At 55.5% G+C, this 18575-nt stretch overlaps 1 protein-coding gene across 1 annotated transcript in view; it reads right to left on the bottom strand.

Moving 5' to 3' along the window:
* Nucleotides 1-18101, bottom strand: part of MAN2B2 (mannosidase alpha class 2B member 2) — a 39109-nt gene extending 21008 nt beyond the window's left edge. Inside the window, 7 exon segments of the mRNA XM_053900723.1 lie at nucleotides 2797-2998; nucleotides 3892-3922; nucleotides 3925-3976; nucleotides 4746-4918; nucleotides 11485-11583; nucleotides 11682-11755; nucleotides 18025-18101. Coding sequence (XP_053756698.1) covers nucleotides 2797-2998; nucleotides 3892-3922; nucleotides 3925-3976; nucleotides 4746-4918; nucleotides 11485-11583; nucleotides 11682-11755; nucleotides 18025-18101 — 708 coding nt within the window.
* Between the last annotated feature and the right edge of the window lie 474 nt (nucleotides 18102-18575).

Raw genomic sequence — 18575 nt, 5'->3', positions numbered from 1 at the left:
TGGAAAGGAAGAAGTTAATCTGTCACTATATGAAGACGGCATAGCATTGTTACATATAAAAACTTGGACACACTCCTCCTAGACACAGTTAGAACTAACAAATTCAATCAAGTGTCTGTGTACAGAATCAATATATGAAAATCAGTTGCATTTCTGCACACTAATACTGAGCCATCAGAAAGAGAAATTAAAAAACAATCCCATGTATCAATGCATCAAAAAGAATAAAATATCTAGGAATAGATTTAAGCAAGGAGGTGAAAGACCTGTACGCTGAAAATTCTAAGACATTGATGAAAATACTTGAAGACGACACAAATAATGTCTCACGTGCTCTTGTGCTCATGGATGGGAAGAAGTAATATTGTTTAAATGTCCGCATCGCCCCAGGTAAACTATGATTTCAATGCAATCCCTGTTAAAATTCAAACGGTGCATTTGCAGAAATAGAACAAAAAATCTTCAGATTGGTATGGAAACACAAAAGACCCTGAACGGTCAGACAAATCTTGAGAAAGAAGAACAAAGCTGGAGGCCTCACAACCCTGATTTCAAACTACATTGTAAAGCTCTGGTAGTCTGAACGGTATGGTATTGGCATGACACCAGACATATAGATCAACAAAACAGAACAGAGAGCCCAGAAATAAACCCACACATATGTGGTCAGTTAATTTGTGACAAAGGAGGCAAAAATATACAATGGGGCAGGCACAGTCTCTTCAGTAAGTGGTGTTGGGAAAACTGGACATCCTCACACAAAATTATGAGACTGGACCAGTATCTTACATCATGTACAAAAACTAACTCGAAATGGATTAGATATCTGAATATAAAACCTGGAACCATAAAACTGCTAGAAGGAAACAGAGGGGATAAAGTCCTTGACTTCATTCATGGTGATGATGTTTTGGATTTTACACCCAAAGCAAAAGCAACAAAAGTAAAAGTAAGCAAGTAAGACTATATTAAAAAAAAAAAGCTTTCTGTGCAACAATGGACACCATCAATAAAATGAAGAGGCAACCTACTGAATGGGAGAAAATGTCTGAAAATCAAACATGTGATAAGGAGTGAATATCCGTAACATATAAGTACTCATACGACTCAATACCCCAAAGCAAAAAATCCATTTAAAAAATATGTCAGGACATCTGAATAGACATTGTTCCAAAGAAGACATACACATGGGCAACAGGTACATACGTGAAAAGGTGCTCCACATCACTCCTCATCAGGGAAATACGCTTCAAAACCACAATGGGATTTCGCCGCACACTCGTCAGAATGGCTATCGTGAAAACCACTAGAAATAACAAGTGTTGGCAAGGACGTGGAGAAAAGAGGATGCTGTGCACGGTGGGTGGGACTGTGCATTGTTGGAACCGTGATGGAAAACAGTATGGCAGACCCTCAAAAAATGAAAAGTAGAACCACCATGTGGTCTAGCAACGCCACGCTGAGTATTTACCCAAAGAAAACGTAAACGCTAATTTGGAAACGGGTATGCACCCCATATTCACATACAGGCAACTCAACGTTCATTTACTCTCATTATTTACAACAGCCAAAACATGGAGAGAACCCGAGCATCCATCAGTGATGGACGGCAATAGACTTATTGGGCCTGTCATTTTGCAATACAGACAAATATGGAATGGTGTGTTGCAGGCTGAAACGAGCATAATGTGATCTGCCAATTACATCTCAGTCAAAGGAGAGAACTGTGTCATTAAAAAGAAGGTCCCCCCAGAAATAGTCGCGGTAATCCTAAATGAGCCTTGTTGAGATTTTGCCATGGGGCGGAAGATATGAAATGACGTCTTCTGAGACTGCACGTGAGAGACGGAGTCCGGCCCAGGGGAGGCGAAGCCTGTCGTTGGGACAGACGGAGAAGCGTGAGCCTGGATGAAGTCGTTCAGTTGCTTCGGACGTGGATGAAGTTGTTCAGTTGCTTCGGACGTGCGGCCCGTGTGATGGCCGCACCCCAGCAGCGCTCTGCAGATTCTGCCGGAACATCCGAACACCTGCAGTTCTTGGTTCACCGAGGAGGGGCCCGCCGAGCACCGACGAGACAAGAGGGGAACGAGGAAAGTTCTCACGACGTCTGACGGGGGAGCCCAGGCCGAATCAGCCCCACAAGCTGCCCGCGCGATGAGGCCGCAGATGCGTTAGCTCTCGCGCTGCCCAAGGACAAGGATTCCTCATCATCCCGCCCGGGAATTTTGGTGTGAGCTCGTGACACAAAGTGATGGGGATAGACAGCCTGATGGGCAACTTCCCTTCGCTGTCGGACTTGCACAGACCCCTGGGCACAGGGCTGCAGCGGCCCCACAAATGCCTGCTGCTGGGTCTAGGGTCCTGAGGCAGAGTGGGGGCAAGGTCATGATCGACCCCCCCATGTGCTGACAGCAACCTCCACAGAAGGAGCACGGGAATGCGACATGTGTCAGGACGGCCTAAACTCATGCAGCCGCACGACGCCTCTCTGAAAGGCCTCATGGTGCCTCTGAAGAGGGAGGTCACAGAGCAATCCTGACAGGGTTGTGTGATCCAGACACAAGTCATGTTAGGCGGGCCTTTCTGTTCTCCTTGCCAACAGCACATTCTGCATTTGAACTGTTGGGAAAGTAAATAATTCAAGTTCTTGTTTCTTTATCATCTAGTTACGACTTCTGCTCTGGTTCAAGACCCAAGTGTAGTTATAGTATTTTGATTGAAATGCTTATGATATTTTGACTCCTGACAGGTGTCCAGGGCTGTGCTGTGGACCCCGGGGCCGGGACCCCGCAGTACCCAGGGCCAGAGGACGTGCGGTGTTTGGAACCAGGCGGCCCGCTCCTTCACGTTGTTCAGTAGGGCCATGGTATAGTATCTGACGTGCTGAGTGACGGGACGAATCGTGCCGGGATATATCCTAATGACGGGTGGTTCTGGGAAGACAGCTGAGCCATCCCAGGAAAAGCCCTCTCTGCAGGAGAGGGAAGAATTAGGGGAGCTCCGCCCCAAGAAGGCAAGGCAGCTTGGCGTCCAGGATCCTGCACAGGCAGGCTGCAGGTGCAGCTCAGGGACTTCGGACTGTCACTCGGGCCTCCTCCCCCACCTGTGTGATGGGCAGGTCGGTGGTGGCAGACAAGACGGGGCTCAAATCCCCGGGTTACGGTTCGCCAGCTGTGGCACCTGAACACATCATGTTCCCTGGGCCCACACTGCCTCAGCCGTCTCGTGGAGCCCACACCCTGTGCGTGGCATAGCCCCCAACTAGACACTCGGGGACTGGATGCCCCTAGTTAGGGTCCTCCCTGCCTCACTCTGGGCAGCAGGGGGTGCCATGGGGGGATCGCGGGCCAGCCTCCAGGAGTGGCCGCTTGGATCCTCTCTGGACCTCAGTCTCTTCATCCGTAAAACATCCTGACCGGGGTTGGTTGATAAGATAGATGAACGACATCACTGGAAACCAGCTGGAAACCAGCGCTGACACAGAGCAGGGCTAGACGAGTGGGGGCGACTGGTCGTGAATCCCACATCTGGCATCTACTCACCAGCTGCCTATCTCCTGGCCCACCAGTCTCTCCTGTTCAAGGAGCGGGGAGCCGGCTCCCCCACAGCCTCCCAGGTACAAAGGGCCAGACTGGGTGGGACCCAGGGACTCCCACCCCAAGGAACCCAGAGGCTGACGGCTCCCACGATGGAATTGGCCAACGCAACTGTCACTGACTCTGCCAAGCTGACCACAGGACCCTGGCTGAGTGGCCCTGCCTCAGTTTCTCTATCTGTAGCCGGGGTCCTGAGAGCTTCTCCCAAGGGGGTAGCTGGGAGGGTGTTTCTGAGGCGATGCAGGCAGAAGGCCTAGAACGAGGGCCCCCCCCCCCCAAGGAAGGTGCCGCTCACGAGCAGTAGCCAAACTGGTTCAAGACGTGCAGATTTCCTGCTGAGCCGAAGGGGATGGGGACCCTCGCTACACGAACTGCTGCCCCTGAAAACCCAGGGGACAGAGTGAGGCCCGACATGACAACGCGATGGCCTTGGATCTGCCTCCCCGGCCACCCCTGGGTCTCTGTCAGTGGTTCACGACGCCATCCCCTCTGCCCCCTCGGTAGACCTCCTCTGACTCCCCCAGCGCCACGTACGGTTGTGGAAACTGCCCTCCGGCAGGCGTGAGCCAGCTCCCTCACCCACCCCGTCCTCAGCGGGGGACTGTCTCTGCTCAGGCCCCAGGAGAAGTTCCTAGTGGCTGTGCTCGAGGAGCCCCTGCACGGGGAGCCACTCATCTCCCACTAAGCGTGCGGTCTGTTTCTTAACAGTCCTGATGGTGTGGAAGCGTTCGGGGTTACCAAGCAGGGGAATCCTGGTTGTTAGCACTGACTGTGGTCCCCGCACTGCACCTGTTTCCTGAATCTTCCATGACTCGGTTTCTGCACCTGAGATGTGCGGGGGCGGGGAGGGGGCGCACCCAGCTCACAGGGTCCGCTGCGGGTGAACCGGCAGCGACACGGGAAGTGCGCTCCGCGTGCGGCAGGGCACGTAGTGGAGCTCAGGACGATGTCACTTCTCTTGCTCAGCTAGAGCCTGGTTCCACCCGAGGGTAACGGCTACCGGCCGCGGCTAGCCTTTGTGTCGCACGCTATCAGTCGAATACTCCCGAACAGAGTCCTCGACAGAGCGGGGGGCTTTGTCACGTGCCCTGAACACGGAGGGAAGCAGGCAGCGGCCAGGGGCGGCAGCGGGTGTGACTCAGCAGTCGCCTGGGCCTCCTGCATGGCGTCCTTCAGGTCACGGTCGCTCCGGGAGACGACGAGCGCGTGGACGCCCGCCAGGGCAAATCGGGTGGGGGTCGTGGGGGAAGCACCAAAGGAGGCCACCTGCCAGGAGAACCGCGGCCGGACCCCGGAGGTTTCATACAGGAACCCGTGTCCTTCTGCAAAGAGAGCACGGCCTTGCTGGTGACGCCCGCTTGCCCAGGGCCCCCTGCCCTTCCAGGGTGCCAGAGTGCCATCCGGGCATTGGCTGCAATAGATCCGAACACAGAGGGCGTCACGCCAGGATCCCCCGACACTTCATCTATTCATTCATAACTTGAGAGCCACCGCGTGAGCCCGATGACAGGTTGAATGCTGCAGGGGAAGGACAGCCCCAGACTCACGTCAGCCATTGATTCCTGATCCCCAGGCCTCCCCCCCTCCCCAGTGTTGTTTTGGAACCGTCCCAGAGCTGAGACCATGGCCTTCGATCACACTGCCTGCAACTACCCACCCCCGTGACTTGGGGACGCTGCCTGCGGCCCACATGACCCTGGGGTTCTGGGACAGAGCCATGAGCAGACCCAAGGCTGGATCAGGCCAGGAGAGGTGACTGCTGGCAGGCGTGGGTGGCTGAGGAAGTCGGGGTCTGCTGCACGCAGGAGGGGATAAGGACCAGCCAGGGGGGATGGATGTGGTGTGGGCTCCTTGCCCTCAGGGGTGGTGGGGGAGGAGGCAGAGGGTGTGGGGGCAGCAGAGGAGACCAGGAAGGAGCCACAGAGGGGCTGGAAGACTTGTGTGGAAGGTAGAGTTAGGCCTGGACCATGGTTGGAGCCAAGAAGTCATGTGGGTTAAGTTGGCTTGGCTCTCTGGGAAAGATTCCCCCCACCCCTTCACTAAAAAGAGTCAGGACGAATGCCCCTTTGTCCCTTTTCTTGCCTTGAGTGGGGATGTATGGCAACATGATGCCTGGAGCTGTGGCAGCCACTTGGGACCTGGAGGGGAGGTGCCCAGAAGTCGAGGAAACATCAAAGAGCTGCCCAAGCGGACCCCAGACCAACCCCAGCTTGGGCAGTGAACAGAAATGTCCTCAAGACTCAAGTCACTCCTGCTCAGGTTCTCTGAGCCTCCTGCACAAATCATCCCTGAGCCGCAAGTGAAGAGGTGATTAGTGAACGGAACTGCTAATTGCCCCCAAGGAACAGTGTCCCCTTCGTTCTTCTAGTGAGACGAGCACACCCCCCCCTCTTAGCCTCAGCGAGTTGCAGGGACTCCTAGCTAGATCCTGCCTCCCACAGCAGGTGCCTCCAGCCTGACCAATGGGCTGTGAGCTAAATAATGGACTGAATTCCCAGCATCCCTTGAGGCTCTCTCAAGTCACATGACACCGTCCTGCCCAATGAGACACGAGCAGGAATTGTGGACTCCAACCCCCAGCGTCCCCTGCATGCAGCTGACAGACCCCCAGGGTGCAGGGGGCTGCGGGAAGGGGCAGAGAGCCGGGGCTGGACTATCCCGGGACAGGAGTGCCCCCCTGACAGTCCCAGTGTGTCCTTCGTTCGGGACCGGACCTTCCGCTGCCCTCCACGGCAGGCAGTGGCGCCCCAGCGCCTGAGGCGGGAGCCGGGCTCTTTCCCACTGGGGACCGGGTGGGGGTGGAGCTGTCCCTCTGGCACCTGCCTCTCCTTGGGCCTCCGCTGAGGGTCCCGGTTACGGTGCTGGCCCCTCAGCGAAGGGGAGGAGGGCTGCCATCTGGCCACACTCAGCTTTTCCTGGTCACCGAGGTGCTGAGGACAGATGCCTCTCCCCGCAGAGAAATGTCCGGTCCCAGAGTAAGGTGAGTATGGGCGGCGTTCAGAGCAGGAGGGAGGTAGGGAGGGGTGAACACAGGTTGCTCACTGGCGGGTTGGGCGCCCCCAGGATCCCCCTGCCGCCAGAGGAACCCTGTCTGTCCTGCGGAAGAAACGGCTCAGAATGCAGCTACGCCCAGGAGAAGGTCAGAGAGCAGGGTGGAGGTCAGCGGCCAGAGGCCCCAGCCCCTAGGATTCTGTCCGTCCTGAGTCCCCCCCCTCCCCGGGACTCATCTGGGCCCGCCTGGCCTCCTGGCTTCTTCCCTCTGGTCTGGGCCTGACTCGAAGCTGGGGACCCGCAACGGGTGGGGGAGGTTGAGGACCAGGAGCCGTGCAGGGCGGTGGCCAGCACTCCCGGCTACTTCCGGAAACACTGGCCCCATGTGCACACAGGTCACAGCCAGGGGATGCGGACAGCAGGGTCGGGGCTTTTGCAATGTCCCCCCCAAGCCCCACCCTGGAGAGTCCTACAAACGCACTGTCTGTCCCCATCCTGCGGGTACAAGTTAGACACAGAGCAGGGCCCGGCCGGGCTGGCTGTTTGTTCTCGCTGGGAGCATCATGACCCAAACCCAAACCCGGGAGGTGTTGTCCTTGGAGCCGGTAAAGGACAGGGAACACGAGGGGAGACCCTTGCAGGGCCAGGAGGGGAGGCGCTGAAGCCTCTGTAAGGGGACGGGGAGGTTTGCGTGAAGGGATCACAGAGGCGGCCACATTCCCGCTCACCTTGCTGTGGCGTCACAAGCGGAATGCCCGCTCAAAGCTTGCTGGGAACAGGGAAGAGGGGGGCTCGGAGGCAAGGATCCAGGTGCCACGCTGGCCGCGCGGGCTCCCCCTTCTCGGGGAAGGTTCACTCTGTAAGCCTCGCCGCCACCGTGGCCACGATGGCAACAGGCCCCCCTCCTAGGGTGTGAGCGCGGGCCAGGGCCACAGGACAAGCTCCCCGCACAGGGCAGGGGAAGTCATGGTGAACAAGAGAGAGATGTGAGGGTCTGAGAGGAGAGGGTTCTGTCGGCAACACCACCTTCTGGAGGGAAGCCGCAAAGTCTAGTGTTGAGTGAAGTCTAGAAATAAGGCGTGAGAGCCAGAGGTACGACGAGGACCCCAGGAAAGAGGGCAGAGGGGGGAGCCCCCGGGGAAGCGTGTCCTCCGCAAAAAGAAACAGAGAGTCAGGAGCCCCAGCAGCCTGCCATCGGGACAGGGGGAGGCTCTGCTTGAAAGCATTTGGTGAGTGGTGAGGAAGTGTCTCCAGGACAAATGTGGATGGTGATGGCGAAGGGGGCGGGGATAGGGAGAGCCTCAGCCTTCTGACCTATAAAATGGGAATTTTTAGGTCTATCCTCAGGGATGGTGTAAGTATTACGTCATCTGGCAATGTAAAGTGACCGCCCGTGTCTGACCCAGCGTGAGCACTCAGCTAACAAGCAGCAGGTCCCCCCCCACTCCAGGTTGTGAGGCTGGCTGCTCCTTGGACGTGATTTTCCATTTTCATGCATTAACATCCACTTGCGCTGGCTCTGTGCCAGGAGGCCAGAGGACAGATGTGCTCCTTCAGGATGCCCTTGGGTGGGAGCTAGGCAATGGTCTGGGTGGGGTGCTGCCCACAGGAGACGCTGCTCTGGTGCTTTGAGGTTCCTGGAGGATCCCCGAGGCCTTCTCGGAGGAGGGGGTGAGGGAGCTGGGTCTCCAAGTCCAGGAAGGAAGATGGGGGTAGGGGGATGACGATGAGCCACAGGGGGAAGAAACAGAGTGATCTCCAGAGCTGGGGGTGGGTGGCCAAGGGACCAGGTGCCGGGGAGATGGCTGGTAGGCCACCTAGAATTGGGTGGGGTGTGGAAGGAGAGCCAGGGCAAGGTGGGGTGTCTGCAGGGCTCTTTCCATTCCTCTGCTCCCCCCTCTTGCAACCCCTGGGTGGCCCCTCTTCCTGGCAGTCCCCACTCCCCTCCCTTCCTGGGGCCAGTTTGAGGGGCGGACATCCCTGAATCCAGACACACTGACATCTTCGGGGTTATTTCTTGTGCCCATTTCTGGTGAGGTGGCTGCGACCCCGAGAGGGTCAGTGTACTCTTTGTCCCTCAGGATCACTGCTGGGGTCACTGTTTGTCCAGCCTTCTTGGAACTGGCTTCTCTGGCCCGGCCCAATCCCTGATCTTGTTCAGACTCCTGGTAAGTAGGGGAGCAGTATCCCTGCCCCAGGTAGGGCCCGGGTTTGGGAAAGACAGGGCACAGAAGGATCTCAGGCCAGAGTCCAAAAGTTAGAGCTTGAGTCCCGCCTCGGCTGCTTTCTTTGAGTCCCTTACTGTCCCCCACCCTCTGTGTCTTCTCCGTGAAATGAGCATCATAATAAGGCTGACGAGGCAGCAGGTAGCTGTGGAGTGGAGGAGGGGCCATGGAGAGCATGGGAGGGAGCCCGAGGCTCCAGTCTCGGCCTCTCAGCTGCCATCCCGTGCTGGCCATCCGGTCCCTATCCCCTACTCCCCACCCTGTGCACCCACCCGTGCCTGCACCATGCACCCGAAACCCACCCTCCTTGTTCTGGCTCCAGGCCATGACTCTGAGCTGCTGCCCCCCGCCCCCCCCCCCACCCCCATGCCACAGGAGTGATGGGCTGGGAAGGAGGGGGACGAAGGGTAGCAGGAGGAGGAAGAGTGGAGGGGAGAGATAGGGAGGGGATGGGAGGGAAGAGGAAGTGGAGGGGGGAGGGGGGAGAAAAGGAGGGAGGTGGAGGAGGAGGAAGAGGAGGGAGGGGAGGAGGGATGGTGACGATTCTAAGTGTTTGCGGCTGAACTGTGGACGGCGCATCCATAGCCCAGGGCAGGACGACGAATGCGTGAACGAATGAACGACTGGTACAAGGTCTGTCGCGGCTTCCCCGAAAAGGGCCAGCCGACTAGCGTTACAGCCTTGTCCTCCTCGCTCTGAGCCCCCTCGTCCTGCTCCCGGCCGGCCAGGAGTCGTGCGAGGCCATCGCCCCAGGAGTTAGACCCTAGGCTCCGAATCCAAGTGTGTGTGTCACGTGCTTGTGCGGGTGACAAATACTGAACACGCCCGTGTCGGGAAGACACTGCGCAATACGGGAAAAGGTTGGAGCAGAAGATCCAGGTCCCGTCCTGCTTTCTTCCGACGCAGGACCAGCCCCATAGTCCGTGGCGCCCAGTGTAAAACGCAGAGCCCGTGTTCAAACAGTAGGCAGAATGCGGTTGAAAGCAGCCAAGAGAAAGCTTTTTCTTTTCTTCCGTGGCCTCACTTTAACCTGTCCTGCTATTTCTTTTTCTTTCTTCCCCCCTTCCTTCCCTCCCTCCCTCCCTCCTTCTCTCCCTCCTTCCTTCCTCCTTTCTTTCCCTCCTTGCAAGTTATTTATTTGTTTTGAGATTGAGAGAGAGAACGAGTGAGTGGGGGAGGGATAGAGACAGAGGGAGAGAGACACTCCCAAGCAGGTTCAGTACCACCAGCACAGAGCCTGATAGGGGACTTGAACTCGTGAACCCTGAGATCGTGACCTGAGTTGAAATCAAGAGTCGGATGCGGAACCCACTGAGCCACCCAGGCTCCCCTGTCCTGCTATTTCCATTTGCTAGTTAGTGTCATGTTGGCCACGGGGATCCTGGTGGCTGAGTGTGGACCGTCACGGGCTCCTCCAGGCCTCTGTGCCCCTCCCGCCAGCCACAGGCTGATGTGTCCGGGCCGGACTGGGGAAGCCGCCAGCCATCGCCCCTTCCCCGGGGCCCAAGCGGCCCAGCGGCCCAGCGCACAGTGGACGGGCCCCACACAGGCTGCCGCAGCCTCTGAGCTGAGAGAGTGGGTGCCTGCACCCCCCGGCTGAGCTGCCTGCAGGGGTGTGGCCTGCTGAGGGCGGGTGGCCTCAGCCAGCCCCACCGTGAGACGCCGTGGGCCCACGCATCCAGCCCACCTCCCCCAGCTGCCACCCCACACTCTGGGCCCTGCCAGGGACACGGGGGCAAAGGACAAAGAGGCGCAGGAAGGGTGGGGTCCTGCATGCCGGGGTCAGGGGAGCAGGAAGGACCTGCGCTGGGACCACACACGAGCCGGGGCCCCCGGCACGTGCTCAGCTGCTCCTTTGGATTCACTTACAAAACACAGTCAATGGTGAAATGATGAGGGGTTTCCTGCCTGTGACCACAGAGCAGGAAACCCCAAGCATGGGCTCCTTCTGAGCACGGGGCCCCGTGTAACCACACAGGCCACACACGCTCGAAGCTGCCAGTGCCCTACCCCCATTTCCCTTCCAGCGCGAACTTGCTGGTGATGGGGCAGGAAGCGTCTGACACCCTGGGGAGTGTGGGGAAGGGCGGGGCCTTTCCGAAGGCTTTCCCCGTGTTAGCTGCTCCCACCCCCACGACATGCTACGGGACAGGTGCTGTTACTGCTGCATTTTACTGAGGCACTGAGAGGTTAGGTGACCGGCCTGAGGTCAAACAGCAAGTAAGTGGCAGATGGCCTTTCAGGCTGCTCCGGGTTCAAGGCCACACCCTGAAAGTGGGTGCAGTCCTACAGCAAGAACGTGGGCCATAAGGCAGGGGTGACTGTGCTGTGCCGTCACCTCCAGCGACGTGCCCCGATTGGAGAACTGGGGTGGGGTTAGAAGGGCCCCCTCCTGTTCCTAGGGCCTGGGGTATCCTGTTCCCATCAGACACCCTGGGGTGCTCTGTGGGATGAAAACGGGTGACATTAGCAATCACACAGGGCGATCTAAGACATCTATCCGGTCGTGGTAGCGGCTTCCCGGGGCCGCTTTGACCAAGGTCTGCGGACTGGACAGCTTAAACAACGGGGAATGGTCTCACTGTTCTGGGGCCAGAAGTCCAAGATCAAGGTGTCAGAGGGCTTGGTTCCTCTGGTGGCTGTGAACAGAATGTGTCCTGGGCCTCTCCCACTTCTGGGGTTCTGCCGGTGGTCTTCGGGGCGCTGCGGCTCGTAGATGCCCTCATGGCGTTCTCCCTGTACGCATGTCTGTGTCCTAGCTGCCGGACTGCCTGGTCGAGAAGGGGCGCCGGGGGGTGGGCGACCGATCCCCATTACCAAAGGGAAGTTGGGTGCCAGCTTCATACAAACTGGCACCCAGGGGGCTCACTGGGGTGCCGCTTACTACTGCCGCGCGTGATGAAAAGGTCATTGGAGATGGCAGCCACCCTGCCTAGAGAAGACCTTCAAAGACCCGACCCCTCATCAGTGACAGATTGGGCCCTTCCCTGGGACAGCCCCCCGGGAGCTGTGTCCGGTGAAATAGGCGTGTTACAGCTGCAGTGATACAAGGACTGTGAGGGTGGGCTTAGTCATGGCCTCCACTCAGCAAGCACCTGCGGTGCGGCCGATCGGGTGCTGGGAAAGTAGGTCATCCCTAAAGCTAATACGTTAGCCAATTACAGGTCATGGTGCAGTGAGCCTCCTCTGCTCTCCTCCTGTTAGAGGTGAGGCCAGAGGCCAGAGAGAAAGGTGAGGTGGCCAGCAGGTGGCCGAGCCAGCCCCTGAGCCCACGGCCCTTGGCTCCAACACCGGCGGTCTGTCCCCACGGCAGGAAGGAGGCAGGTATCACCAGTCTCATTTTGCAGACGAAACGGCCGAGGGGTTTTCCCAGATGGCAGGGCTTGTGAGTGGGAGGACGGGGCCCTGGCCTCCTGGGTGCGGTGGTGACCAGCACATCCATTTGAGATACGCACACGAGGTGCAGTCACGCATACTTGCTACAGCCCTTACAGCCTTACATCCAGGGCTCCTTAATCCTTCATCCGCTCCCTAATCCTCTGAGGCAGGTGCCATGACTACCCCATTTGGCAGAGAGGTTCAGCACTGGCTCAACAGCGCATAGCTGTGAAAATCAGGGCATCATTCACGTCAACCCGGAACCAGAGCTCCTCTTCACCACCTGTGCGCTCACCGAGACGTGTCTCGGGTGTCACGTGTGCATCCTAATGACGACACTGGTGGGAAGCAGGCTTGGGGTCAATGCAGGAAGGACAGCAATTAGTAAGCAGCTGTGGTTCTCCTGCACCTACTCATCCATCCGTGTGTTCACGAGTTCACTTAAGAGGGCACTGTCGCAGCCCTGGGGACGTTGCAGTGAGCGAGACAGACAAGGCACCTGCTCTTGAGAGAGGTGATAAGCAAGTCGACCTATTAGATGGTTTCCAGTGGTGGTACGTATGATGAAGAGCATAAAATGAGGAGTAGGATCCAGAGCCAGGCAGCTCCAGACAGAGGGTGGTCATCGAAGTCCTCTTGGAGGAGATGGGACATCGATAATAAGAAAGATGCAAGGAAGGGACCCCCAGGCAGAGGGCACAGCAGGTGTGAAGCCTGGGAAGGAGATGCCCTTGGTGTGGTCTGGAGCAGTGAGGAAGCCAGTGTGGCTGGAGCAGAGACAGAGCAGCAGGGGCAGGGGTGAGGCTGGAGGGGGGGATGGAAGTGGTGCAAGGTCCATCTCCCTGCTCTGTGGAGGGTGGCCTTTGGGGGTCAAGGGGCAAAGCAGGAGACCACTAGGAGGGCTCCAGACCGTGTGACCACTGGGAGGAGCTTCAGAGATCCGTATACATTCATCCCTGACCACTGGGAGATAAGACGGGGGTTGGTGGGGGCGGGGGGGGGGGGAGGGCTGCAGAGTGCCAGGGAAATTAGATCAGGGACTCTGCTGGGTGATTCCGAGGAATTACCCTCATGTTGGCAGGCACATGATGGCTCTGTGCTGGTACAAGAAATAAGCATGCGGAAGTGAAGGGAGGCGGTTGTCATTTAAATTCTCCAGGAAAGGAAAATGATCCCGATGGAAAAGGGAGGGACGGGGCCAATGCAGCAGAATGTTGACAATTGTAGGATCTGAGTGATGCCATGGTTGGATGTGAGTAAATGTTTTCATAAACCAAAATCTGGGCCCTTTCATCCCCCACCCATGTTCTCAGGTGAAGTGAGCTGTTGGAAACATTTGGGGTGGCCGTCCCTGTCTGTGGTTGGGACCTTTGCCACTCATGTCCTCCTATCTCTCCTTCTGACGCCTTCCTTTCTCCTTTCCTACTTGGCCCCCCTCCCTTTTCTAGGCTGGGGCTGATTAGCTAGAAGAGCTCTTGCCTTGTCCTGCTCCTTCTCGTGAGGGCCACCAGAGGGCGCCATGGTCTAAGAGAGTCGCTGTCCCTGGTGCTGAAATTCAGACCCACAGACTAAGCGCATTATGGGTCCATGAGAGGCTGCTGCCACCTGTGCTGTTCCTTTGAAGATACGCTTACTTTCTGGAACTGTGGTCCAAGACCTTTGCGTCTCTGAGGGATGCATCTCTGAGGGAAGGGACCACTAAACCCACCGTGTTTGCCATGATTGCCTCCACTGCTGGGGACCCTCCCCTGTCCCCCAAATTGCACGTCCACCCCTGTCCCTGGTTTGTCACCTCACCTCACTTTTCCCAAAGTCCAAGGCAGGTGCAAGGGATAGGTAGAGCCCGAGTCACATGCCTGCACCCTCGCTGCAAGGGGGACTGGGAAACCAGTCTCTAGCATCTTCAGTCCATTCCTATAGTGGGAGGGGAGCTCAGGTTCGTAAGGGAGAGGATTCCCAGACAAAGAGGGTTGAGATGCTGGGAATCCCCAAAAGTGGCAACTATCTCTTGTGCTTATAGGAGGCATAGAAGCAAGATGCCTCAGAAGAGGTAGGGCTGGTGCCATGGGGCTGCAAGCAGACTTTGTGAAATGACATTAGATGGTGTTTGTCATTCCCTGGCCTCATGGAATCCTTGAAGCAATCCTGGGAAGCAGGAATGAGTCCCATTTTACAGATTACGAAATGAGCCAATGCAGCTGCAGGCCCTTAGCTGGAAGGTGAAGCACAAGCCTGGGAGCACAGCTCAGACGCCAGCGGGGCAGTGTCCAGGGGGAAGTGGAGAGAGAAAATGGTGTGGCTGCCTGAATCCACCTCCAGCATCTGTCTGCTGTGCAGGAAGCCACTATGTGAACACTGAGGCTCATGCAGCCGCTGCCACTGTGTGGCATACGATCGTACCCCTTAATCTGGTGTGGACTGAGGAGAGCAGGCAGGGGCAGCTGGGATTCCTACAGGAACCAGCAAGGAAGTGCACGTGGGGGCCTTAATTGGGTCAGGTACAGTGGCCCTCTGGGTGGTACCACATCCTGACTGGCTGTCATACCCACTGGCTTCCCGCTGCCCTCCACACTGCCTCCCCACATACCATGCTTCACAGTTTACATAGCATGTGGAACAACCATACTCCTCAGAGCTTCAGCCCAGCCCACAAAGGTGGGGTAATATCCACCTCTAGTGGGAGAATGAGGAGACATTTCCTGATCATGAGTTAACAACACAGAATACAGAGAGGCTTACAAAAGTGAATTTTGGAATGACCTCACCTGTGCTTGAAAGGTGATGCTCTAGAATTCAGAGGCATCCTTGGATGTACATGAAGAAATCACACACACACACACACACACACACACACACACACACACTCCCATGGCCTAGGAGAGCATGATAGGGGAAAAAAAAGGACTAGGGGAATGGGGTGGGGGGGTGGTTTACCTATAAAGTCAGTAATGCCTAAGGTTCAAGGCCAGTGATGGCCACCAGGGACTATGGTCCATGATTGACATTGGTGTCCAAATGAAGGACTGGAGATTTTTAAGATTCTTTAAAGATGTTGTTTGTGTCACAAATACATTTCAAATATGAAATTGTTGCACATTATTTATAACTAAGAACAACTGGAACCAGGCTACATGTCTAACAATAGGAAGTGGGACTAATACATGTTGGCTTGGGGGGTGTCTGGGTGCCTCAGTCATTGGAACATGAACCTCTTGATCTTGGGGTTGTAGGTTCAAGCCCTACGTTGAGTGTAGAGATTACCTAAAAAGAAAATCTTTTAAAACATGATGGCCTGCGTGTAGGGTGCTATAACCGGATGGCTATTAATAGGCATGCTCTTCAGGGAGAAATTGGGACACTTCATGTATGGAAATATGCCCCCATACACACATAGAAATAGAGGTAGTGAGAGGGAGGGAAAAGCGAGAGGAGATGAGTGATGAAGAATACATGGGGGAAAAATAACTAGAACTGGGGTTTTTCAGCATCTGATGGGCCAGGAGCTGTACTTGCCATTCTGTGCTTGTTCACACTTCACCACAACGACTTGCAGTAGTGATGGTAGGTCCCCATTGACAAGTAGCCCCTTGGGCTCAGATCCCCCCAAGGTCCCACAACTTCCCAGGAGGACAACTCTGGGTCCTCACCATCAGGCCCCACTGCTCTCCCGGAGGAAGTAGAGACCAACCACATGGCAACCTGCCCCAGGCCCCACGGACAGCTCCTCTCTGCCCTGTCCTCCCCTCTGGGAACCTGGCTTGAATGACTGCAGCTTCTTGCTTTCCGGAGCTAGTGTGCCAGCTTTGAGCAACAGTTTGAAGCTACCTGGAGAAGCTTAACTCTCTCATCCTCTATGGGCCAGTGAGTGTGTCCCCGAGCGTATGAAGTTCTCGGCATGTGCACCAGGCTACAGGTCCAAACCTCCCCCAAATTGGGAGCCTCCTGAATACTCATCAACAGTGAAACAGATAAGGGAAGTGTGATATAGTTAAAAGGCACAATGCCATGGGGCAGTGAAAATGAGTGACCTTCAGGGGTACACAGTATCACAGAAAAGTTTTCAAAAACACCGTGTCAGGTGGCCAAAAGCAAGACCTGCTCTATTTCATGTAAACTGCAAAAACAGGCAAAGCAAAGCAATGTACTCCTTGGAAACACTGACAATAAAGACAGTCATGGAACCTGATATAGAATCCAGTGTAGTGGTTACCTTAGGAGGTGAGGCAGATGAAATACTGATGAAATCCTGCTTCAGGGGGAGGGTCTTGGGGGGCTTGTAATGTCCTAGAGTATTCTATCTCTTAACCTGGGGGTGGGCGACTGCACAGAAAATCATTTCATTACTTTTCTATACTGTCCATAAGGATTTTGCATAGAGAGATATGGATATATTTATGTTATGTATTGTTATATATGTTACATATTATATGCATGTATAGGACTGATCCAACAGTCCCAGACAGTGAATAAAGGAAGGATGACATCTGTGCCCAGGAAACACAAAAGCATCATCCTGTCACCTGTCCTTCATCCTTGGCTGGAAAAGGCATCACCATGGACCCTGATGCTAGTGGGGGTGTGGCTCAGGGTGCCAGCAAAGACGAGAGAAAGAGGTGCTGTGACATTGAGCTAAACCATTGCAGGAAAGCTTAGGGAGTATTCATGTAGCTTAGAGCCTCACAGCTGAAGTCAAACCCACACTCTGTTTTGTATCTTGCATAAAGTTATCCTTTTCTCTCCAGGTCTGTTTGCCAGACAGAGCTTCCCTTTGTGGGGAGACAATTATGTGATAATCCCAAGGACTGTTGAACTCTAGGCTAGACTAAGTTAAAGGAGGTGGCATTTAGTGCAACACTTGTTCTAGAAAATGTTTGTAGTTAAACTCCCTATGCTTGTCTGCTGAGATGGGTTTGCCCACCATCCTGAATGGGACCTAACTCACAGAGGCTTCACTGAAGAGCTTGACTTGAATACAAAAGAACCGGCAGGATTCTCAACACAGACAAGGGCATATTTCTTTCTTAGCAAATATTTAACCAATGGAATAAGCAGTAGGATTTGGCAGAGCTCACGCGGTCTGTCAAGCTTCTTTCTGGGGAAAGTGGGGAATGGAGGGCCATACTGTCACCCAGATGTCTGCCCATGTGAAAGTCACTTTTGGGTCTGCAGTGACCTCCCCTACCCCTGCTTCCCGGGGGTGTGAGGCCTCAAGGAGGCACGGTCTTCAGAAGGACTTTGACACTGCAGGGGACAATTCAGACCCTGTTTTCAACCAAACAGGAAGGACCCGTCTCTACTCCCAACTTTCCCCTATAGCTCAGCACCAGAGGACTGTATCCTTTCCCAAAGACCTAATTCTTCCTGCAGGGATGCAGGCTTTCCCAACGGACAGATGCCACAGAATCGCTCTTGGGCTCCCAAGGCCCCTCCCAGGGGCCCCATAAATGCTGCCATGTTGGAGGAAGTGTCCAGCTTCACTGTTCTGTGGCTGCTGGAAAGGTGGTGCAGCCCCTTCCCTCTGGCTGTCAGCTGCAGTGAGCAGGAAACCGCCCACCAAAACCTTGGGAAACAGCAGCCTCTCCACATGGGGTGTTGTGGGGCCTAGGAAGCAGCCCAGATGACCCAGCTTGACTCATGGACACGAGCACAGGTGACAGAGGGCCTCAAGTGAAGGGCAAAGCCTTGCAAGGAGAAGGTTCATCTCACATGTATGCACCTGGCCACCACATGGCTGTGAACAAGAAGGCCACACTTAAAAATACTGATTGGTGTTTTAGGGAACATCAATTGGGGCACATTTCTCTTCACATGGATGTGCCACCTCACAGGCTCACCTCCTATAGAGTTTCATCTCCACCATCCTGCCTAGCACAGACACCTGGGGAGATCTGGCTCGGAAGGAGACCTCCATGTCTCCATGTAGATAAGCCCCCATGGAGGGGGAGAAGGAAGCCCGGTGCTTCTCCCACCCAACCACCCCACTGGTTTACTGAGACAAAGAACCACTTTCAGTGGTGGAGTTCTGGTCCAGGGCCAAGCATGGAAGTCCCGGAAGACAGCAGGAGCCCAGTGTGTGATGATGCCATGGAGTCACATGACCACCTTTGGATGCAGACTTTAACATTTTGGGCTCAAGATACTTTACAACCCTCTCTCCTTAGGCTCCAGCTCTCAGCAGTCCATCTAGCCAATTTTTCTGTTACTTGCCGCCCAATATTTTCCTGAAAGATGTGCATTTATTTGCAATAGACGTTCCCACGTGTGCTCTCATAAGCAGACAAGGAGGAAGTGTGAGTGAGAGTCTCTCTCTGACAATAAACATCACTGGCCAGTCACATCCTTTCCCCTGTGGTTTCTAAGTGATGATAAGAACATGTTTACACAA

This window comes from Panthera pardus, unplaced genomic scaffold, assembly GCF_024362965.1.
Source record: "Panthera pardus isolate Hobbes unplaced genomic scaffold, ASM2436296v1 HiC_scaffold_13, whole genome shotgun sequence".
Classification (NCBI taxonomy): Eukaryota; Metazoa; Chordata; class Mammalia; order Carnivora; family Felidae; genus Panthera; species Panthera pardus.
This window is presented reverse-complemented; position numbering and strand designations above follow the sequence as displayed.